This window comes from Mrakia frigida, assembly GCF_051309035.1.
Source record: "Mrakia frigida strain ATCC 22029 unplaced genomic scaffold BDY24scaffold_21, whole genome shotgun sequence".
NCBI lineage: Eukaryota > Fungi > Basidiomycota > Tremellomycetes > Cystofilobasidiales > Mrakiaceae > Mrakia > Mrakia frigida.
Window position 1 is genome coordinate 316,565 of NW_027481260.1, and position 21,166 is coordinate 337,730.

The 21,166-nt window shown below is 54.4% G+C and overlaps 6 protein-coding genes across 6 annotated transcripts; 2 read left to right on the forward strand and 4 right to left on the reverse strand.

Annotated features, from left to right (window-relative positions):
- The first annotated feature begins 107 nt into the window (after nt 1–107).
- BDY24DRAFT_112427 (uncharacterized protein) lies at nt 108–3,341 on the forward strand. The gene is made up of 11 exons (XM_076635867.1): nt 108–312; nt 445–510; nt 607–852; nt 964–984; nt 1,060–1,242; nt 1,319–1,403; nt 1,684–1,755; nt 1,845–2,012; nt 2,142–2,257; nt 2,347–2,700; nt 2,801–3,341. Exons 1-11 carry the CDS (start codon nt 208–210, stop codon nt 3,287–3,289), a joined length of 1,905 nt encoding a protein of 634 aa, XP_076495375.1. The 5' UTR covers nt 108–207; the 3' UTR covers nt 3,290–3,341.
- A 318-nt stretch (nt 3,342–3,659) lies between these two features.
- On the reverse strand, nt 3,660–5,991 carry BDY24DRAFT_112610 (RTA1 domain-containing protein). The gene is made up of 13 exons (XM_076635869.1): nt 5,799–5,991; nt 5,579–5,731; nt 5,424–5,495; nt 5,227–5,333; nt 5,071–5,150; nt 4,958–4,994; nt 4,785–4,884; nt 4,683–4,717; nt 4,380–4,612; nt 4,279–4,294; nt 4,116–4,193; nt 3,997–4,046; nt 3,660–3,907 (listed from the first exon to the last, which is right to left on the reverse strand). Exons 1-13 carry the CDS (start codon nt 5,800–5,802, stop codon nt 3,793–3,795), a joined length of 1,080 nt encoding a protein of 359 aa, XP_076495376.1. The 5' UTR covers nt 5,803–5,991; the 3' UTR covers nt 3,660–3,792.
- Nucleotides 5,992–6,266: 275 nt separating this feature from the next.
- On the reverse strand, nt 6,267–10,699 carry BDY24DRAFT_112586 (fungal specific transcription factor domain-containing protein). Its single transcript, XM_076635868.1, has 12 exons — nt 10,446–10,699; nt 9,722–10,373; nt 9,592–9,642; nt 9,447–9,515; nt 9,058–9,351; nt 8,805–8,956; nt 8,352–8,719; nt 7,258–8,270; nt 7,109–7,180; nt 6,841–7,021; nt 6,726–6,761; nt 6,267–6,628 (listed from the first exon to the last, which is right to left on the reverse strand). Exons 1-12 carry the CDS (start codon nt 10,604–10,606, stop codon nt 6,351–6,353), a joined length of 3,327 nt encoding a protein of 1,108 aa, XP_076495377.1. The 5' UTR covers nt 10,607–10,699; the 3' UTR covers nt 6,267–6,350.
- Nucleotides 10,345–11,846, reverse strand: BDY24DRAFT_112632 (Zn(II)2Cys6 transcription factor domain-containing protein). The gene is made up of 4 exons (XM_076635870.1): nt 11,634–11,846; nt 10,893–10,954; nt 10,446–10,783; nt 10,345–10,373 (listed from the first exon to the last, which is right to left on the reverse strand). Exons 1-3 carry the CDS (start codon nt 11,773–11,775, stop codon nt 10,664–10,666), a joined length of 324 nt encoding a protein of 107 aa, XP_076495378.1. The 5' UTR covers nt 11,776–11,846; the 3' UTR covers nt 10,345–10,373; nt 10,446–10,663.
- A 1,787-nt stretch (nt 11,847–13,633) lies between these two features.
- BDY24DRAFT_393647 (OTU domain-containing protein) lies at nt 13,634–16,377 on the reverse strand. Its single transcript, XM_076641073.1, has 8 exons — nt 16,219–16,377; nt 16,047–16,129; nt 15,857–15,915; nt 15,487–15,544; nt 15,293–15,389; nt 15,116–15,192; nt 14,769–15,008; nt 13,634–14,685 (listed from the first exon to the last, which is right to left on the reverse strand). The coding sequence occupies exons 1-8, from the start codon at nt 16,265–16,267 to the stop codon at nt 13,909–13,911; spliced, it is 1,440 nt and encodes a 479-aa protein (XP_076495379.1). The 5' UTR covers nt 16,268–16,377; the 3' UTR covers nt 13,634–13,908.
- Nucleotides 16,378–17,535: 1,158 nt separating this feature from the next.
- Nucleotides 17,536–20,711, forward strand: BDY24DRAFT_370982 (uncharacterized protein; the record flags this gene model as incomplete). Its single annotated transcript, XM_076638135.1, has 9 exons — nt 17,536–17,887; nt 18,243–18,404; nt 18,484–18,817; nt 18,907–19,172; nt 19,244–19,729; nt 19,807–19,977; nt 20,062–20,388; nt 20,464–20,525; nt 20,607–20,711. The coding sequence occupies 9 exons, from the start codon at nt 17,536–17,538 to the stop codon at nt 20,709–20,711; spliced, it is 2,265 nt and encodes a 754-aa protein (XP_076495380.1).
- Nucleotides 20,712–21,166: the final 455 nt, after the last annotated feature.

The following is a 21,166-nucleotide window of genomic DNA, read 5'->3' on the forward strand; positions in this document are numbered from 1 at the left end:
GTTTAATACTTAATTGCTACCTAGATGTTTCGATACTGATTTTGTATAATGTAGACTTGACTCACCCGACGGAGCTCGCTGGAGGCCGTGTAGAGTTTCGTCTCTCCTTTCAGACAGAGGGGTCGTCGAGCCAGGAACCCGCTTCGCCTTTCACACTCGAACCATCACCTTCTCCTTTTCTCCTCCTTCCTTCTCAAAAGCACCAGGATGCCACCTCTCTCGTTCGACACCCTTCTTCTCGTCTCCTTCGTCTTCCCGCTCACCGCCGCTGCTATACCTCTCTGTGCCACTGCGAAGACGTTGGACGACTGGGTCAGTAAACCAAACCGAGAGCCGAGCTCATCGTTCCCTCCCTCCCCTTCCTTCCCTTCTTCCAGCTCTCGTTTCTCCCTTCCCAGACTGACCTCGTTCCACGTTCTTTCTTCCTTCTACCCTCCATACCAGTTTCTTCACCGTGGACCGAAAGAGGACACTACAGACGATCTTCAGCAGCAAGGAAGCAGGACTGACGTTCGTGCCTGACTTTCCTCGCTCCACTCCACCCTCCCATCTCCCTTCCCTCCCTTTCGTTCTCTGACTCCCCTTCTACTTCTTTCTTCTCTTCAGCACTCCTCCTCTCACTCTCTTACCTCTGTCCCTGAGGAAGACGAAGATCAAGACGAAACTCTCATCGAACAGAGCGCGACTTCCACTGCTCTACCTTCTGCCCTGAACGTCGCCGTCGCTTTGAAACTCTTCGACGAAAGAGGACAGGAAGGTTACCTTCGACGAGACGACGACGAGGAAGATGAGAGGACTCAGAAGATTGGTAGTGGTGGAGAGCACGACAGTGAGAATGGAAGATTTGACTCGGTGAGCTCTCTCTCTCTCTCTCTTTCGCACCTCTCGACAGGAGAAGAGGTCGGAAGATGGTTCGAGCGATGGGCTGACGTCGAGGGCTCTTCCCTTCCTTCTCCCTGCTAGTTCACTTCGGAGTTCTCCAAGGTGAGCTTTAGGAGAGATGAGTTTGAAGATTTGAGGGAGGACAGACGAGTGAGCTGACTTTGACATCTCCGTTAGAACTACTCAACGGCGACCTCTCCTGCTGCCACTCTTCCTTCCCATTTCAATCGAACTCAGCAGAACCATCCTTCCGCTCAAAGCGTCTTTGAAACCTTCGGAGCAAGATCAGACTCTCCCGTTCCTCCTCATCTCTCCGAAGAGGACGTCGACGACGACGGTAGGCCTCGATCAGGATCGACGGTGAGCTCGCACTTCCTCCTCTCCTTCCCTCTTCGCTCAATGCTTGACCTCTCCCTTTGCCTCTGCTCAACTCTAGACTCCTTCTGCCTCTCACTTCCGAGATGCTTCCAACGGATCCTCGACTGCATCCTACACTACCACTCGAACGGGAAGCGGCAGAGGTCAGTCGTCTCGCCCTCCTGCCTCGTCCTCCTACGTCCTCTTCCCGAGCACGAGTCGCCACACGACCTACACTCCCTTCCAGTCGCTCTCCCTCCATCGAGCCACCTCTGTCCCTCGACCCGATCTATCGACCGTCTTCGACCCGCCGTCGGACGACGACGACGATGCTGCCGAAGACGCCGACTCGATAGATCGTTCGACAGAGGGTTCGTTCGAGCTCAACGAACGCCCAGATCTGCAACGAGACTCGAGAACTGACCATGATTTCGACTCCTGCAGTTTCGACGTCCGGTTCGGAAAGCGATCAACCTCAGATCGTGATGATCGACAACGATCCGAGCTCGCTTGATCGTCAGTGGTGTCTCTCCTCGTTTCCCTTTTCGCTTCTCTCCTTTGCCGACTTCGACTTTGTGCTTCCTCTTGATTCGATTTGACTGCAGATCCACCCACTCCCTACCCTTTCTCCCCTGGCCACGAGGTTCCTTCTCACTCCAGCGCCTCCAGCAACTCGTCGGCCTTCACCTTTCGATCTGCGCTCGAGTTTCATCACTCAGGGCATTTTCACCAGCCGGAAGAAGAGGAGGTTGGCTTGATCACGCCTAGAGCTTGTAAGCCACGACTTAGTTTATTGAGGGAAGGCTATCGGCAGATCTGGAGGGAGAGGTCGAACAGAAACTTGCTTCGACGCGTCGAGAATTGACTCGACTTCGTCTCGTTTCTTTCTGTTCTCTCACTAGCTCCCGAAGTCACCCTTGGACCTGCTCTGTACGTCGACGGAGGAGACAAGGATGTCGGGTTCGATGAGCGGGTTGGAGTCATTGGAGGAAACCGAGGGAAAGCAAAGGATCAGGAGGTTAGTCGCGTCTCCCTTGTTTCCGCTTTTTCCTTCGGCTTGGATTCGAAACACTGCTGACACGTCTCCCCTTCCCTCTTATTACTCAGCTCTTCCCTTCCCCGCCTCCTTCTCACGAATCCTCCCCCTCGATCCAATTCTCCTTCGACTCTCCCTCTCACGCCGCTCGAGACGCTTCGTCCTCCGTCTCCCAAGCTTCGACCACCGCCGTCGCCGACATCGATCGAGCCCAGCGAGAGAAGTACGCCGACTTTCGAGAGGATAGTGGAGGAGAGGGGGAGGATGGGTTGGGGTTGGAGTTGAGGAAGGGGAGGAAGAAACTGAAGGGTGTTGCGAGGCTCGACGAGGACGCTGATGCGAAGTTCGACGAGGACGCCAAAGCGGGAAGAGGACGAGCAGGGATGGCTGGAAGCCGAAGCTTGAGGGATGGGTTGAAGACTGATGTGAGTTTCGTCCTACTCCCTGTCGTTCTTCGAAGCGAAGGAGTAACAAAGAGAGTGCCCAGAGCTGACCTCCCCGGCGCGTCTTCGTTTTCCGTCACAGCGACCCATCTCGACCGTCTCGACCTCCTCTACCCACGCCCACCTCGGATCCCCTCAGCTTCCCTACTTCCTTCCTTCCTCACACTCCAAGCCTAACCTCACTCCTTCCTCCGGTTCCGACAACGGTTCCGCCGTCTCAACTCTTCGACTCGCCTCTCCTCCCAACTTTCATTCCGACGATCACTCCTCCTCCTCCCACGACCACCACCTCGAGTCTTCCTCGCACATCTGGGAGCCCTCCACCGAGAGAGATCGAGCTCGAACCACCAGCACCGATTTCAGCGAGACGAGCGGAACGAGCGAGGCTGGAAGTCTCTCCCCAACCATCGGAACGTCCGCTTCCTCTTCGCCTACCACTTCCTTCCTTGTCGGAGGAGCCGAGGAGGCGAAAATGGCCGCGGAATCGGAGAGGAAGAAGGCCAAGAAGGCGAGGCAGAGGGCTAAGGAGAAGGAGAGGAAGAAGGCTGGGAAGTCGAAGGGAGGGAAGTAGGGCTCGAGAAGGAGGACGCGACGGGAAGAGGAGGGAGACGCTTTTTTTTTTGCTTTTTTGCTTACGACACACACGCACGCTTTTGATTGCTTGTAGTTTTCGTTTACGTTTCAGTTTCGCTGTACTCTTGTTTGGGTTCTTCTTGGTTTTCGAGCTTTCGTCGTATCCTCCGTTTCTTCTCGTCTGACCTTCTTCTCCTGTCTCTCGTTGATCGTTGGATACACTCCTTTGAATTCCATTTTGAAGAGCGGGCTTTCCATTCTTCAGAGAAAAAATCGTATCCGAGAGGGACGAGGGAGCATGAAGGTCGCGAACGCGTCGACGACACGGACGAAGCTCAAAGTGATGCTCTCTCGTCCAGCTCTGCGATCCCAAAAGTACAAAAATCATAAGTTAGACAAGTCTCTAGTAACGAGAAGTAAATTAGGGCGTCCAGCGCAGGTGGTGGCTCGGCTAAGAGGGCAAGAAGAAAAGAGAGGGAAAGGACGACTGCGAAGAATTTTTTAGTAGTACGCCTGAGGCTCCTGCAGTCTGGTTTGACTCGATGAGATGTAGTGAGAGTTTCGGTTGTTTCCGTAGTCCATGGGGCTCGAGATGTTCTTTTGACGAGGTTGGACCCTGCGAGGACGAACGAAGGAGGAAGGAGGCGAGGTCAGCGACGCGTCGGGTTTTCGAGGCCGTACGATGTGGTCGGGAATGAGACTCACGGTAGAAGGAAAACTGGGTGAAGGACGTTGAGGAGGACGAGGGAGAGAGCCTGAATGAAGAGGAACGACGAGGAAAGTCAGACGGAGACAAGGAGAACGGGACGAGCAGATCTACTCACGATTGGGACTCCGTCCAGCCAGTTGAAGAGTCCTTGGTTCGAGATCAGAGGACCAGTCCATCCGTCGAGTAGCTCAACCTTAAAAAGGATCGGGAAGCAAAGAGATCAAGATCAGCTTGCAGTTCCGTCACACTCGAAAGTGGCGTCGATGTCGAAGGCTCACAGTTCGATAGATCGATCTAGAACGACGAAGACAACAAAGAACCTTGTCAGAATTATGGCACTCAACGTCTGTCTCGAGCCCAAACGAGGTGTGAAACTCACCGAATGAAAATGAGAAGCGTCGACCCGGAAATCGAAGCGAGCATCCACTTTGCCCTTCGTTCCTCTCCCCACGTCATCTGCGCAGGGCAGTGTCCTCCGTTGGCCTCGATTTCAGCAATTCTAGCTCGAGCATTCTTGGTCCAGGCGAAGGGGTGAACCTGTCGAACGGGTCGATCTTTGAGATATCGGAAGATGAACTCGACCAAGAGCCAGGTGAACGCGAGCATGACAACCTGGGAGAGATGGGAGGAAGGTGAGCTTAAACGATTTGGAAGATGCATAGAAGGAGTTGGTAGGACTCACCATCTGCCAGATGACTCCGATGACCATGATACGAGCTGAAGAGAAGAGAGAAGAGGGAGTCAGATCCGACGCGTTTCGACGGAACGAGATCTCAGCACTCACCTCCCGAATCGGCACCCTCCGTAGTATCCGCCATTGAAGCCATAGCTCCTCCAAGCGCTTGAACGATGAGCGAGATGAGATCTCCGCCGATAAAGAGTCCCTGTTCGATTCGAAGCGAGAACGAGTCAGAAAACGGAGAACGACGCGACTGAGATAGTTCGTCGACGACTCACAGTGTAAGTCTTGTACCCAAGGCGGCAGTATCGTTGACTGAAGTAAGTGGATTTGATCGGAGCGTCAGCTGAACTCGTCTTCCAGACGAAAGCAGAGGGTCTCGAAGACTGACCCCAACCTCTCGATCAACCTCCCCAACAGGATGTAGTTCGCAGCAGCCAGGAAAGCAGGTCCGATAATCAAAAAGATGATCTGCCGCGGTAAGATACTCAAGTCAGCTTCTCAAACCCGAGAACGAGAACGAAGAAAGAGGGTCAAAGCCACTCACTTGGAAGAGGAACGCGTTTCTCGGAGACGCCCAGTATCCTCCCGATTCTTCAGCCCACTCTGCTACCTGACCAGCCCAATACCGAGAGAGCCATCCGAGAGTCTCAACTGCAAAAGGAAGTTGAGAAAGGTGGAGGGAAGGAGATCAGCGATCAGTTCGAGTCGAGGATCAAAGGGAAAGAGCGTTGTTCGACTCACTGAGACCTCCCAGAACGAGCGTATACATGAGGAACCAGTGTTTCGACTTGATCGTCTGTCCGAAGTGTATCACTGCAAACACCAGAAGCAGAAAGAGGCTCAGCTCATGGATGAGGACGAACAAGGAGGGAGGAGGGAGGAGGAGTCGAGCTCACGAGTACTCAATCCAAACACTCCCGCGAAAATCAGCGCCGTGAGTGAATCGACGTTGTAGTTGAAGTATTGGTAGACGACCTTGCCAGTGTAGAGGTTCACGGATCCTACGACGGTGTTGAGAACTTCCTCGGTTGCTGTTGTTGTATCGTTGGCTGAAGAGGGGGGTAAAGGTCAGCTCGAGGCGAAACTCGATGCGAACCAGAGGGGAGGGAGACTCACACATGGCGAGAGAGAAAGGATAGAAGATGAGAAAGGCAAAAGGAGAGTGGGAGTGGTAGTTGGGAGGGAAGAAGGACGGTCGAGTGAGGAAGGATCGGTTCTGGAACCCGCGGTCGATTCTTGATCAAAGGGAACAAAGACGCGACTTCCCCTGCGTGTTTCCGTTTCCCCTTCGTCCATCCCTTTGTCTCCCTTCGAAGATCTCTTGGTGAGGCAGTGTTGTTTCGAGATTGGAGAATCTGAAGATGGAGATCAGGGTCAGCTGCGTCAAGAAAAGATGAGAGATCAGAGAGAAAGGGACTCACTGGATTGTGCTCGAACTTGGACGACGGATCGTTCGTTCTTTCCCTTTCGAGTCGCAAAGCTCGAAAAGTAGAGAGACATATAGAGGCGAAAGAACGAAGTAAAAGGGAGGAGGTAGAGAAGGGAGGAGAAGCATAGCGTAACACCTACTGATACAGAGGAAGGGAGAGAAAGACGAACGGCGCAACGGAGCGATCAAACGCAAAACGGAAAACAAGCGAGAAAGAAAACGAAACACTACTACATCGCTCAGTAGTACGAAAGCTGGCCTGACTGAGCCTGAGGAGGCTGCCAGTACTCCTGCTGCTGCTGCTGCTGCTGCTGAGCTCCCCCCTGCGAATAGAACTGCTGCTGCTGCTGATCGTTCGACTGAGACTGAGCGGGAGGAAGGTCGAACTCGTACTCCTCGTCCTCGTCTTCTCCTTCGGCATCGGCATCCATGAGCAAGTCTTGAGCAGGTTGAGATCGGTATCGAGCCATGTCGTCGGTGAGGGAGGTGGCTTTGTTGAGGGCTTCTTGAACTTCGGCTGAGGGACGGGGAAAGGCGACGAGAGAGAGTGCTAGAGGTCAGTTTCGGTTCGAGGCGAGAACGAGAAACCGTATGAAGAAAGATGAGGTGCTCACTAGCCATGGCGTCGATTCCCTCCCACATCAACCCGTCTGAGAAAGGGAGAAGGAAAAGAGAGCGAGTCAGACTGCGTTCGTTCGTTCGACGAAAAGAGACAGGACGGAGACTCACACTTCCTGAGCCCGGCGACGATGATCTTGACGTTGGTGTAAAGGCTGGTGACCTCCTTCTGACGACGGGCTTGTTCCTGATCCTGCTCGGTGACGTTCGAGAGGGTCTCGGTCGATGGATTGAATCGATCTCCAGCTTGGATGGCGACGGCGAGGAGAAGAAACGAGTGAGCGGCCGAAACCTTTTTGGATTTCGAGTCGAAGGGGAAGGTGTCAGAGATCGAGGAGGATGACGAAAAGACAAGAGAGAGAAAGAAGAGGGAGCTCACGAGTCCACAGGCACAGAAGGGAAGCGAACGAGGTGATCCTTCGAGAGCGAACTGAGCTGCCCGGTGGATGATCTGGGGAACGAGAACGTGGGACAAGTCAGCTCTCAGTCTTCGGATGCTCAAAAGAAAGAAGGACCGGGCAGACTCACCTCAAGTCGAATAACCGAGTGAGCAGCCGCACTCGTCCTCGCCAACGACAACCCAGGAGGGAAGGGTCCCGAATCCTCGTCGCTCGAGTGAATCACCAACGCCTCGTCCAAAATTCCCTCCTCCATGTTTGCTCCCAATCCTCCGATCGCCGAGATATCCTTGATCGCCTTGTGTCCGTGCGTCTTGGGAGGAGGAACGAGGTGCGAGATGGGTTTGAGATCAGGCCCGACTCCCCAAGGAAGGTTCTGCTTCGACGAGGACTCTCCGTCCGAGGAGGGACTGTGGGAATGAGCTCGGAGTTCTGGAGGGTGGGAGGAGGAATTGGAGGAGCTTGAAGGGGAGGTGGCGTAGGAGTTTTGGGTCGGGTAGATGAGGGGAGGAGGAGGAGGGTTCGAAGACGAGGAGGACGAGGCTTGAGGCTGCTGCTGCTGCTGGTACTGCTGCTGCTGCTGCTGTTGATTTCGAACTCGTTCCTCGAACTGCCTCTGCTGCTCGAGCTCGATCCCGATCGGGTTGAAGGTTGAGGCTGACGTCGAAGGAAGGGGAGCGCCCATCGCCTGCATCTGTTGATTCCATCCGTCGTTGTTGTAGGGGAATCCTCCGCCGAACGTTCCCTCGGGAAGAACAATCTGGTCGAAAGGGACGACCTCGAGAGGAGCGACCATCGAACGAGCTCCTCCGTCGACTTCCCACCAGGGCTTGGGAGCCGGTGCTGCTGGAGTGACGAAATCGAAGGTGGTGTCGAACGAGTAGTCGAAGGGATTGGGAGCGAGATTGGTTTGGTTTGAGTAGAAGGTGGGCGTCTGTTGTTGAGGGACGGAGTTGGAGGGAGGATGGAAGGGAGTGTAGCTGGGTTGAGGTTGGGGAGGGTTCGGGATCTGGTTGTACTGAGGAGGGAAGGGAGCCTGAAGATGAGGAGTGGTTTGGTAGGCTTGCTTGATGAAGTCGGGGTAGGATCCATTGGTAGCAGCTGGGAAGGAGTTGCTCGTCGCAGCTGGGAAGGAAGATGAGGCTGAAAAGGAAGGGAGGAGACGCGACGAGTCAGCGTCGACTCGAGAGCCAGAAGCCGAGGAAGTGTGAATTCGAGACTCACATCCAGAAGCCAGATCGAACTGCTGGACCTGGGAAGTGTACGCTGCTTGAGAAGCCTCAGGTTTGAACCCAGACGACGAGTATCCGTTCGACGCTCCGTTCCCGTTCCCGTTCGACGTTCCGTACGAGGTGCTCCCGCTCGAAGGAGCCCAACCTCCAACTTCAGGCTGCTGCTGAAGAGAGTTCGAGTCGGAGAACCACTGGCCATTCAAAGACGACGACGACGAGGCTTGCTGCTGCTGCTGTTGAGGAGGAGGAGGTGGTGGAACTTGGAAAGACGCAGCTTGGTTCGACCTCGCAGGTGCGGTCGGAGGAGTAGCTCGAGCTCGAGCTTGCTGCTCAGCGATGACGGCGAAGTGGTCGAGGAGGCTGGAGAGGAGAGGGGTAGCAGTACATGAACGGATCAGAGAGTGCTCGAGACATTCGAACAACAGAGAGAAGCTCTGGGACTCACACTTCCCCATGCGCGTGTCCTGTGATTCGTCCGACCTGAGTCGAAGGAGGAGCAGGCTTTCCAATCGCTGGCATTCCACACATCCTCTTCGAGAAGATGGCGACCTCGGGGAAAGCAGCCGTTCGATGAAGAACGATCTCGATGACGGAGAGCTGAGGAGACGAAGAATGATCAGTCAGAGTCTTTACCTCGACGCCTCGTCAAGGAGATGAGCTGAAGAGAGGGGAGTGATCGGGAGTAGGAAGGGACTCACCATCATCCTCGTCGAAAGAGCAAAGTTCCTCGCCAACTCGGCCTCAGCTCCCATTCCCTTCTTCACCTCCACGACTCCCTTCTTCTCCGCGTCCTTCAGCATGGCAAGAACTCGTCGATCCATGAGAACCATCTCCTCGTGAATCTTCTTCTTGTCCTTCCTCGACGCGTCCTCTGGAGGTGCTCCTGGTGCTCGAACGGGATCGGGAGCGGTGAGATCGGGGTAGTTCGAGGAGACGACGAGTTCGAAGGCTCGAACAACTTGACGAAGTCCGTTCATCTGATTTCCCCATACCTGAGAGAGAAAGCGAGAGAGAAAGAAACGAAGGAGGTTAGCGAGGCTGGGACGCGTGCGAGAAAGACGCGACGAAAGCAGGAAAGAGGACGAACGTCGGGATCGACAGCACAAACGGGGAACTCGCAGGTGATTCGAGGATCGTAGGGTCCAACCGAAGGCAGCTGAGGAAAGGGAAGAAGTAGACGAGGGGAGTTCAGCGAGAGTTCGACGACCTTGAAAGGAGGAAGAGCAGCTCACAGTTCCGCTGATCACCGACGACTGCATCAGTCCAGAGAAGGTCATCCACCACTGAAAAGAAACGGCCAAGCGAGTTCAGCCTCTGATCAGCCTCAAACAAGTCGAACTACGTCCCAAAGAGTAGACTCACCGTCCTCCTCCTGACATCCCTCTTCCACTCCTCTCCAGCAGGGAACACGATCGACTGATCGCTCCTGTGAATCCCCAAATCCATCGAAACCTGCACCGCACTCCCCATCCTACTTCTCATCTTTGCAAAGTTTCCATTCTGAGCCATCTCCCACTTCGCCAGCAGGATCAACGCCTGCACAACCTCGAGAGGCACGTCGTCCCCGTCGTTTCCAGCTCGATCCGTGTACTCCTCGACGAGTTTCATCGACTCGGAAGCGTATCTTGCTGAAGCGGTTCGTCGAAGGAGTCGAGAGGAGTCCGAGGTTGGGTTGGGATCCTGGGGGTTGGGAACGAGGACGAGGATGGCGAGCATGGAGAGGAGGAGAGGAGAGCATTTGGGTGCGAGTTGATGAGTGGGAGGAGGGTGGTACGAGGAGGAAGAGCCTGATCCGGAGTGGGTTTGGCTTTGAGAGTGCGAGTGAGTTGATGAGGTTGGAGAGTGTCCTGAGTTGGTTGAGTTGGGAGTTCCTCCTGCTCGGGGGGAAGGCGAGATGGCGGAGAAGTAAGGGACGTTGGGACCGAGAGCTGCGATGATGGACGAGAAGGGGACCGATCCAGGGAGAGGAAGAACGGGAGCGTAAGGGTAGATTTCGGCGTAGTATCCTCCGATGCTGCAAGAACAAAGCAAACGAAGTCGTCAGAAGGAAGGGGAGGAAGGACAGAAGAGGGTCGGCTCGACTCACATCGCCTCGGCACCCGTATAAACCTTCACGATCTTGTCTGCCGAAATGGGAGGAAAGTCGCTAGTCATGGCTGAGAGGGAAAGAGGAGGTTCGCTGCTTTTCGACGAGGGTCCTTGATGAGTAGCGTAGGATCCCAGGTCCTCGAGAGTCTTGAGGAACATGGCGAGAGGCTCGGCGAGGATGTCTGGGTGGATTCGGATTCGAAGGACGAGAACGTGTCAGCTTCTGTTCCGAAGAGAAGAGGATAACGAGCAAAACTCACCCAGCTCAGTCTTCTTCTTCCTAGCTCCTCCTCGACGGGACTTGACGTATTCACATGGCGTTCCCTTCTTGATGCACTGGAGAGGGACGAGGGAGGGAGGCGAGAAGGGTGGTCAGCTTCGTCGTTTGGTTTCGTTCCTTCTCTCCACTCCTTCCTTCGACCACGACGGAAAGATCTGGACTCACGTTCCCACACGTAGGCTGAATCCCATCGCACTTGGCTTTCTTGTTTCTGCATGTTAAGCAAGCTGCGAAGAAGAGAAGAAGAGAAAAGGGAGAGGGAGGGAAGAAGGAAGGTCAACGTCAGCTCCAAACTCTCTCTCTTCGACCCAATCCAGCGAACGATTCTGTGCTCTCTCGACTCGACTCTTCCTATCTCATCCCCACCAGCCATCCATCCAGCGAGAGAAACTCCTCCAGACCTCGCGAAGGAAAGGGAAAGCTCAAACGTGGAACGCTTGGGGAGCTCTCCGGTCGGGTCGGCCACGCCTCCGTCTTTCCTTCCTCTCCCAGAGAACCGCCTCTCCCACTCTCAAGGTCTCTAGTCTCCGTGGAGCATCTGCTTCTAGAGAGGCAGTCGGATCCCGCTCTTCTGGTCTCCTCCTGGGCGAGGAGAGCAAGAGGAAGACCGTCTCGACGCCCTCCACCTCAGCTCATCTCGACTCGCCCTTCCTCCCCTCTCTCGTTCCTTCTCTCCCCTCCTCCTTCTCCCCACTTTCCTCCTCTTCACCATCGTCTCTCTCGTCGTCCTACTTCTTCGAAAACGAGCGCTCGAAGGATGCGACGAAGAAGGAAAGGAACGAAGGTCGAAGCGAGCTAAAACGAAGCTCGAGCTCGACCACCTTCCCACCCTTCTCTCCTTCCCTACCCATCCTCCTTAACCCCAAACCACCCACCCACAGCAATCCAGTCTCCTGTCAAACTCACCAGCTTTCACAGGAGGTCCTCCGACGTTCTTCTTCGTCCCTCCTCCGGATCCATCCTTCTTCTGGACCTTGCTGCCCTTCCTGCCCTCCTCCCCATGGTAATCCTGCTCGTCCGAATCGTCACTGCGTTGCGTATGAGGCATCCTAGGTCTACCAGAGAGAGAGAAGGAGGATTGGGATGGGCTGAAAGGGTTGGTTTGGGTGTTGGTGGTTGGGGGTCAAGAGGGAAGGAAGGGAGGGAAGCTGACAGATTGAGAGGTGGGTCAAAATAGAGGGGCCAGGCATTGGGCCAGGAAGGAATTAAAAAAAATGGGTGGGCTGGTGGAGGGAATCCAGAGAGGTTTGGAAGGGAGACTGGGACGTATATCGAGCTTGAGAGATGAATAGAGTGAGTTTTGAGGAGAGGGAGGGAGGGAGAAGGCGAGTCGTTCGACGCGTCGAGCTCGTCGGTCTCGTTTCCTTCCCAGATCAGCAGCGGTCTTCTTTCGACGAGGAAACGAAAGCTGGGAGGTGAAAGGCTCGTGTTGAGGTCATCGGGGCGTCATGCATAAGCGGGAAAAGAGAGAGGGCAAGAGAAATAGAAAGAAGCGGTCTTGATGGAACGGAACGTGGGGTTCGAGGATTTCGAGGATCTGGATGTTGTTGAGCGATAGACTGGATGTCAATCGAGCGGAAGTAGGCGACGACTGTAAGCAATTTAAACAGGGGAGAGGGTTAAGGTCAGAAGGAGAAGAGGAGAGAAGAGACGACAGAGAGGAGACGAAAACGCCGCTCACCCTCTAGTCCGAAGAGACGACGAAGACCGAGAAAGTTCGGGACCTCGATGGAGGAGTGCAGCTTTGGAAGAAGAAGTTGAAGACAAGCTAGGCTGGCGTGAGAAGCCCTGGAGAGCGACTGTTGATCTCCGAACCTGAAGATCGTCCAAGGGACCTTTCCCCTTTCCCGTAGACCCCCTCTTCGTCGACAACGTCGTACGGCTGGGCCAAGGGGATTTGGAAAGATCCAGGCGCCTCTCTTCCGCTTCCATTTGTTGGTTGTCGTGCGATTGGGCTCGTGCAGAGTTGAGGAGAGGAAAGAAGGAGTACACCTGCGTTCGAATTGGTGGCCAGGAGATGAGAGCATGCGGTCGAGTGAGTCTCTCTACGCATTGCCCCTTCAAATTCCTATCTTAGCGTCTATTGATCCCAGCTTTCTTCTCGCTTCTTGCAGTGTCTCTGCATCCGCTACTGTTCGAAAGGTCCGTCCCGTCGATCCTCGCGTCGCGTCTGCGTTTCGGTCGTACTCATCTTTTGCTCTTCCCTTCTTTTTTAGAGCATCAACGACTTCACTGGAAGGAGCACAAGATGAGCTGTTTCAAGCCGAGCTGGTGAGCCGATTCTGGGAGGACGAGTGGGGGTAGTTGATGAAGAAGAAACGTCGTCGCGTCGAGTTGATCGTGAGTCGCTTTCATTGCTCCTTCCTCCCCTTTCTAGCCTTTCTGACCTCTTTGACCTCTTCAACTTTTCTCCTCGGTAGCTCGTGTATCCTGAAGCCTATGAACATCTAGCAGTTCGTTCGGATCTTCTGCTCTCACGATGAAAGCGAAAGAGAGAATTTAAATTCCCTTTCCACCTCGTTGGCTTCTGAGAGCAGTTTATAATCTCGGATCCGAAGAGTAAAGGGACGGCAGAGAAGAGAGAAGAAAGAGCAAAGGACTTCATTTAATGAAACGAAACGAATACTAGGGAGGGTTGCAGGTGAGCTTCGACTTCCTCACTCCTCTTCTCCTCGCAACGAAACGAAGAGGAAGCAAGCTCACTTCTTCCTAGCCTCCATTTTTTGATCCACATGCTCCGCAGGGAACTAACATGGTACGGATGCTCATCGTTCGAACAGGAAGGGTGGCAAAGGGTGATGCGCGTTTGGAAGGAAGACGTCGAGCTCGATTTCTTGCTTTCCTTTCCTGTTCGCGACCTCTCTTCTCGTCAGCAACGACTTTCCGAGCGTGAAAAAAAAACCGAGACGAGAAGGGGTTCATACGAGGCGTGGCAGAGTGAGGCGTTAACTATGTGAGAGAAGAAGGACAAAAAGAACTGATGTGTGGGATGGAGAATGAAAGTTATGCGATGCGAAGGGAGAAAGAGAGAGGGAGAGGGGGATGCGCGTGCGTGAGCGAATGGTGTGTACGTTAAACGAGAATATAAAGAAGGAAGTGATGCTACTATGCAAGTGAAGGAGAAAAGGGAAGGGGGACGAGGCGAACAAAGTACAACGAGAACGAGAACGAGACGAGACTTTTAGATGAAGAGCTCCCGGAACCCTCCTTCCACTCCCCTCCCTCCACCAACCATCGGAACGCTCTCCTCAGCCACTCCGACTCTGCTTCTCGTCACTCTCCCATCCTTCGCTCCAGCAGCCGTCCCAGTGAGCTTCGCAGCCGAGACTCTCCTCTTCCTCGCTGCTCGCTTCTCCTTTCCTGCGACGACGACCGTTGGAGATCCCGGTGGAGGACGTTTGAATCGAAGCTTGGTAGTCTGAGGATTCGGAGGGGGTGTCGGTGGAGGTGGAGGAGGTGATGCTGGTGAGGAGTGGGTTGAGGAAGGCGAGGAGTCTTGAGACGAGAAGGACGAGGTGGGTGTTAAGGAACCGAGGGCTTTGGTTGGTTTGAGCGTCTTCGCCGTCGACATCGAAGCACTCAGAATCTCTGCAGGATCTCCATCCTCCTCTCCACCACCGCTTCCTCCTCCTCTCCCTCCTCCTGAACTACTCGACACCGGCGACGCGCTCCTCCAGTCTCCTTCCCTCCTCTTCAGGAAGTCGAGTCGTTTGACGGGCGAGACTCCCTCGACAAACTCTTCCTGACGCTCCAACAGCACCTCGGTGACTCCTTCCCACGAGACTGCATCGATTCCGCCGAGTGAGGAGATGGTCGAACGGATGGTTTCGAGGGAGAAAGAGTTTGGAGGGAGGGAGTTGAGGACGAGAGTTTCGAAGGGTGATGGATCGGTGGAGGATAGCGGTGGTGGTGGTGTTGGTGAGGGAGAGGAAGGCCTAGATGCTGAGGCTCGAGGGATCTGACAGGAAGCAAGAAAAAGAAAGAAGCCACGTCAATCGAGGGTCCAGGCCGAAACCAACCACGGAGAGAAACCAAACTGACCTCTCGAACTTTAGGAGGACCCGTATGAGGTCCGTTGATGTTCCTCACACTGCTCCAATGCTCCCAGTTGTGGTAGGCGAGGTAGCAAGTCGATCCTTCGTCCGGGTCGTCCTTGTTCGGTCCAGCACCTCCGTCCTCGTCCTCGGGCGTGGCAGGTCCTTTCCCTTTGCGACGAGACGAGGAAGATGTAGAGGTGGAAGCAGCTCGAGATTCATCCTCGCAGGAGACGACGTAGACGAGCTGTGTTTCCAGATGAAGAGAGAAAAAGAAAGAGCCAGAGGATCAGCCAACGGTCGAACCTCGTTGAACTTCCATCCATCGCCTTCCCGTCGAGAAAAAGGGCTCACACCAGGTTGAACGACCTTGATCCACCTCTTCTTGAGATGAGCGAACGCTGTCAACTCTAGATGTCCTCCGTAGGTACCTGAGTCCAACCAAACAACAACATAAAGTCAGCGTCATCTTTCAAAGAAAGCGGGAGGAGATGGGAAGGGAGAAAACAAGAGCGAAACGAAGAAGCTCACCATTCTCCCTCATGACTCGGACGTGATCTGCGAAAGGTCTGTCGTCGTCCACGAAAAACTCGTAGCGATCAGGGTTGGCGAGGAGATGGTCGCAGATCTGAACAGAAAAGAAAAAGATGGCTCGTCAAGCTCGTGAAAAGAACGGAAGCTCGAAAGGACCGAGGAGATGGGGAAGGGAAGGAGGGAAAACGTACCTCTCGTCGAAGAGCCCAGTGCTCCTTAGGAGTCCCGTAGAGTTGATCCGAGAGAGCTCTGTAAGGATCAGAAGATGATAAGGTCAGCATATATGCAGCAGAAGGGCTCTGAAGGAACACTTGAACGACTCCACTGCGCTGCCAGGTCTCCTCCCCCCTTCTTCAGCTGGTCCCCGTGCCCTCAAACACATTTTCAGACTGTTCTGGATAGCTGAGAGAAGCCTAAAGAAGATACCTCTCTACCCATGCGAGCTTCTCTGAAGATAAATATTCGCTTCCTCGACGGCCTAGATTGAGAACGAAGCTCTCGCCTCCCTCTCCTCCTCCTCCTCCTCGGACGGTTCCCTTCCCCAGAAAGAGTCAAACTCACCTGAACAGACAGTTTCCGTCTCCGATGGTGTTGTGAGCGTAGAGTCCCATCATCTTGAGCTGTTGAGAGAACCAGAAAGAAGAGCGAGATTGTGAGAAAATGGAAAGGGAAGTTTGAATGACGGCCTCGATCAAGTCGTAAAACCCTCCCTCCCTCCCTGAGGTGTTTTAGAAGAACGAGAAAAGCTCACCTGAGACGCGAGCTCCCTCTCTGATCTAGCAGGATCGGAAGGAGTGAGAAGAGTTGCTCCATGAGATCTCGTCTTCTGTCGGCCTGGACAAGAGACATGGTTCCAAAGAGACGAAGCGGGAGGTCAGTCGAGGTGGAAGGAGGAGCGAGGGAGGAGGCAGAGGCAAACGAACCATTAGGGATAGACCTCTTCTTCGGTGGGTGGCGGATGGTTTTGCCCATGGTACGGCCTCCAAAGGAAGACAGGGAAAGGGGCGAAGAAGGGAGGGAGGAAAGGAAGGGGAGGAGGAGAAGCTGTGAGGAGGGAGGGAAAAGAAAGAAGGGAGGGAGGGAGAGGAGAAGGTTGAGGTTCAAAGAAGGAGAGGGGGTCCGCACGGAGAAGCTTTCCATTCTTTGGCGAGAAAATCTTCTTCGAACGGCCATCTCTTCAGGACTTGGTTAGTAGAGATCGCAAGAAAATCTTAGCTCAGAGGTGTCTGGGGAAGAGGAACGAGAGCTCTCTTCGGCCGGGAAAGAAGAGAGGGCGGGACGAGACTGATTTTGCTCATTCTGGAACGCGTTTTCTATCGGAGTATCTTCTAGATGACTTCCTGTCCTTTCTAGACGATTCATCTATGTCTTGGGAGCCATATCGATGAGCTTTGACGCGTTTAGATGCCACCAAAACGGTTTTAACGTCGTCCGACGCGTCCAGCGTTCGTTCTCGAGGCCAGTCTCGCTCAATTTTGCGCACTTGAAACATCGAACACGCCCAAGTAACATAGCTTCTACCTCTCAGCACCCAACCACGTTTCAAAGACACTCTGGAATTGTAAGCATCCAGGCTCCGACGCGTCGTTTTGAGCGCCTTTTTCGTCGTTCCCTCGTTTTCTTTCTTCCTCCGGAACGCTTTTCAAAGACCTTTGAGCACTCAACCAGCGATCTCTTCAGAAGTCTCAAACCAACTCCAAACCTTTTTCAAGGGCGAGAACCCATCCTCTGTTGCCCTCTTCCCTCCTTATCGCAGTCGAATCGAAGATGCTCCGAGCTGATCAACCTCGATTTCGGATCTTCTCCTCTCAAAGGCACTTCCTCCGCGTCAACCTCTCTCTCTCTCCTCCCTTGACCAACTAGTTAACGGCCGGGACCCTCTTTTCTCATCCCTTCGCTTTTCCAAAACACAGGCTGAAAAAGGATCTGCATCTGAGGCGAGGGGAGGGGGAAACCGAGGTGCTCCCTCCCCCTCCTCAACCCCCTCACGGTCTGCGTGCGAGCTGCGTTTAAGAGAGCGTAAGTTTGGATCAAAATCCACCTCCTCTGTAGCTTGATCCCTAACCACCACGAGTGAAAACGAAACAGATCTGGTATCTCTTTCGCAAAAGCAGAGCAAGACTTCAAACTTACGACACACTCGCCCTCCCCTCTCGTTTTTCTTCTTTCTCCTCCCTCCTGCCTCGGTCGATCCCAAACCACCTCGATATCAAGTCACACGACTCATCCTCGCCTTGTATATGCTCTTCCTAGCGAATCATCGTCGGCTCGTCCTCACTCTCGTCTCCTCGGTCGTCCTCCTCGCGCTCTTCCTCCATTCAACCTCCTCCTCGGACTCGTCCATCCTCACCTCCCTCAAGGAAGGAAAGGACGCTCTTTCCTTCGATTTCGACTGGTCCTCTTCGACATCTTCGACCTCAGCAGACGAGGGAGAAGAGGAAGGAGGGGAGGTGCTGCCCGTGAAGGTTGAGGGTCAACGGGCGATCAAGTCGCCTCTGTACAGGGAGTTCGAGGGAAGGCCGTTCGTTCCTCTGGATCAGAGGAAGCCTTTCGCAGAGGTTGCCGTCCTCGGAGACGAGTGTTTGGAGCTTTGTGAGTACGCTTTCGTTTATCACCTCCCTATCTTCTTATCGCGAACGTGAAGTGAGCCTTCCCTTCATCAAAAGATGGTGAAGGAGGAGGAGGAAGAATGAGCTCGAGCTCGAGCTCGCACTGCCGCCGTTTCATCCCTGCCTCGGACGACCTCCTCGATTCCACCGCAGCTTTTCGAGGGAAAGCTGCGATGGTGTGTCGACGGAATCTATTGCTCGACTAAGCTCGTTGCTGTGGGATATGAGCAGATACACGAGCACGAGAGTCGTTCTTCTCGAGGGAGGCTCGGGCGAGAGGGAGAGAAACGCGCACACGACCAGTTTCTGACCCCTCCTCTTCCTTTGTTTTTCTTCAGGGATCGGTCAAGGATTACCATGTCCTCCTTCGCTCCTCGATGCTTCTCCTCCGAACATGGCCTTCGACGTCGTTTGGACCTGGTCGAACGGGAGCGATCCTCTATGGAAGCCGCTCTACGAGCACTTCCTGTCCCTCACACCTACGTCTCCGGAACCTCCAGGTCAGCTCTTCTCTCTCCCGAGAAGTGTTCTTACATATCTTCGTTCTCTTTACTGACTTCCTACTCTGTTGTTCTCCAGGCGCTCGACACTATCGCTCAACAAAAGACGAGCTTCGACACTCTCTTCGAAGCGTGATGGCCAACGTCGTTCCTCTTCCTCGTCGATTGCACCTCGTACTCGGGGACTGGGAAGGTGAGGATGGAGGGAGAGTTGGACAGATGCCTGGGTGGCTCGACTGGAGTGCTGGAGTGTCGGAGGACGGCAGAGTTTTGGGATTGGAGGAGGAGGGAGAGGAATCAACATCGGAGCTTTTCGTTCATCATCACTCGGATCTCTTCATTCGAGGAGATGGAGTTGGAGGAGAGGAAGGTCAGAGGAACCATACGAGGGATGCCTTGCCTACCTACAACTCGTGAGTGACTTCTTCTCGTTCCTCGGAGACACGTCGCGCTCGAAGTTCCAACTGACGCGTCTCCCTCGCCTTTCCCTCTGTCTTTCCAGCTTCGCCATCGAGTCTAACTTGCACTCCATTCCTGGCCTCTCCTCGACCGCCGCATACTTCAACGACGACTTCTTCCTCCTCAAAACACACACTCGAGCCGATTTCACCTCCCCTCTCTACGGTCCCGTCCTTCGACTCTCCTCTCCCAAATCCTACGTCATCCCTCCGTACCAGTTCCCAGCCGCAGGATGCGAGCACGAGTGGTCCTCTCTTCTCCGATCGGCTTGGTTGTTGAGTCAACGTTACGCTAGGAAGAACAGAGGTTGTGAGTCGCGTCTTCTCTCCCTCCTCTCCCTCTCTTCGCCGTCGCTGACTTGCTTCGTTTTTTCGATGCAGACCTCGTCCACGTCGCCAAATCTCTCTCTCACCCTCTTCTCCTCGAAACCAACGCCATTTGGAGAGACGACTACGACTTCTCCTCGAAACGACGCTTCCGAGAAACCTCAGGGAAGGCCGGGGTAGTGGGCGACCTGAACACGTCCTGGCTTTCCTCCTGGCTTCTCGTCGAGCGAGCGAGGGAGTCGGTCCTCTGGGTTTGGGCTGTGGCTAGGATCGGAGGTCAGGATGGGGTCTGGGGAATGGAGGAGAGGGCGGAGGTGAAGAGGATGTTGGGTTGGGAGGATCCCGTCGTCTCGGTCATCGTTCAGGAGGAGGAGTTGAACTCGACGGTCGGTTTCGCTGCTGAGCCAGAGACGAGGGCGTTGGATCCCAAGCTCGTCAGCATCTTGCAGGTTGAGAGGGAGACTCTGGAGGTCACGAAGGTGGACGAGGCGTTCCAGGCTTTGGACGAGAAAGGTCCGTTAGCGACGAAATACTATTGGTGTGAGTTTGCGACGCGTCTCTTCACCTGCTTCGTTTCTCGAGCTGATTTTTTTTTTCACTTTGTCCTTATTGTTCAGCGAGTCGAGACGGACCTCTTCCTGGACTCGGGGGTCGCAAGAAGGCGTCGTGCTCGTTCAACGTCGGAACCTGCTTCGGATCGTGGTTCGAGAACGAAGACGAAACGGTCTCAGCCAGCGATATGTTCAAGAGGATCGCCTTCGAAGGAGATGGTGTATGTGGTGACTGCAGTGAGTTCTTTCCTTTCTCACTTTCCTCTTTCCTAGCAGAAGCACCGTCCTGACGCGTCCGTCACCCGCTTCGTTTATCCTCAGTCTTCACCGCTCTCGTCTCCGCCTCAGGCCCAGCAGGTCTCTCTGCCGTCCTCCCTTCTTCCGATGAGCACCTTGTCCTCCCTCAATCTCACATCTCTTCCTCGCCACCCTCAAACCCGAATCTCATCGACCTCCAACCTCACATGCCTCTCACGCGCACCTGGAAAGACACGGACTTCTCCCTCCCCTCCGTCCTCGCCCTCACCAACCCTTCGGATCCCTTGTCAGCAATCAACCTTCGAACTTTCTCTCTCCAGCTGATAGCTCGTTATCAATGGGTGTCGGCTACGACGAACGCCCTTTTCACGATGGTCGTCGATCCGCACGGTTCGTCTTTTGCTTTCCTCCTCGCTTCCCTTTCTTATTCGGACTGCTGACTGTTTCTCTCGCTTTCCCTTTCAGGTTTCGGAGAGCTCGTCGAGAAGGTCGAGAAGGAGACGAGCCTCGTTTCAGTGGCGACGAACGTGAGTCGCGTCTTTCTTACCTCCGGTCGAGGACATTCAGTCGCTGACCCCTTTCTCTCTGTTTTTCCTCGTCTATCTCAGGACGACATCCTCGAGATCTGGGAACCAGTTCTCAGTCCTCTCGTCCGAGCCTGGTACGGAGCCAAGTGGAGCGTGAAGGGCTGGTGGGAGAGGCCGGGAGTGTGAAAGAAATCTCGTTTCGCTCCCGTTCCCGTCTCGTCCTTCTCCCCTTGTTTTTCGTACTGCCTCTACCCTAGATCTCTCCCGAGCTTGTCGACCAAGTCCTCCACTCTACTGTATTTCTGTTTTTCCTCCTCTGTCTCTTCTCTTTCCCGCTTCCTTGCTTTTGCTTCACGTCGCTTTGTCGTTCACCCTTCCTTTTCCTGCCCTGCTCGCTCAACCCAACCCACCCTCGCACTCCCTTATACCTCGGACTCCTCATCTTTACCCAATCTCGTTTTCTGCTCATCTCACATGCACCACATCTTTGCCTCTCTCTCAAGCACTCTCCAAAAGGTCGACGCGTCGTTCCCGCCTCTCCCCCGTCCGCACACTCCCCGTTTGCTGCCAACGAAAGAGCCGAGTGGAAAGCAAATCATAGGATTCTTTGGTTGCCGTGCATTGGTTGCGAGAAAATTGAG

Coding starts and splice junctions, on each gene's coding strand:
- BDY24DRAFT_393647 (XM_076641073.1), bottom strand. CDS start 16,267: ATGGGCAAAACCATCCGCCACCCACCGAAGAAGAGGTCTATCCCTAAT. Junction 16,130..16,218: donor GAAGAGGTCTATCCCTAATG/GTTCGTTTGCCT, acceptor TCTCTTGTCCAG/GCCGACAGAAGACGAGATCT. Junction 15,545..15,856: donor GACGGAAACTGTCTGTTCAG/GTGAGTTTGACT, acceptor TGATCCTTACAG/AGCTCTCTCGGATCAACTCT.
- BDY24DRAFT_112586 (XM_076635868.1), bottom strand. CDS start 10,606: ATGTTCCTCAAGACTCTCGAGGACCTGGGATCCTACGCTACTCATCAA. Junction 10,374..10,445: donor TATACGGGTGCCGAGGCGAT/GTGAGTCGAGCC, acceptor TTGTTCTTGCAG/CATCGGAGGATACTACGCCG. Junction 9,643..9,721: donor GGGATGTCAGGAGGAGGACG/GTGAGTCTACTC, acceptor GTTTCTTTTCAG/TGGTGGATGACCTTCTCTGG.
- BDY24DRAFT_112632 (XM_076635870.1), bottom strand. CDS start 11,775: ATGCCTCATACGCAACGCAGTGACGATTCGGACGAGCAGGATTACCAT. Junction 10,955..11,633: donor AGGACCTCCTGTGAAAGCTG/GTGAGTTTGACA, acceptor TCTTCTTCGCAG/CTTGCTTAACATGCAGAAAC. Junction 10,784..10,892: donor TTCAGCCTACGTGTGGGAAC/GTGAGTCCAGAT, acceptor GTCCCTCTCCAG/TGCATCAAGAAGGGAACGCC.
- BDY24DRAFT_112427 (XM_076635867.1), top strand. CDS start 208: ATGCCACCTCTCTCGTTCGACACCCTTCTTCTCGTCTCCTTCGTCTTC. Junction 853..963: donor AGAATGGAAGATTTGACTCG/GTGAGCTCTCTC, acceptor TCTCCCTGCTAG/TTCACTTCGGAGTTCTCCAA. Junction 985..1,059: donor TCACTTCGGAGTTCTCCAAG/GTGAGCTTTAGG, acceptor CATCTCCGTTAG/AACTACTCAACGGCGACCTC.
- BDY24DRAFT_112610 (XM_076635869.1), bottom strand. Junction 5,496..5,578: donor AGTGTTTGGATTGAGTACTC/GTGAGCTCGACT, acceptor TGGTGTTTGCAG/TGATACACTTCGGACAGACG. Junction 3,908..3,996: donor CACCCAGTTTTCCTTCTACC/GTGAGTCTCATT, acceptor TCGTCCTCGCAG/GGTCCAACCTCGTCAAAAGA.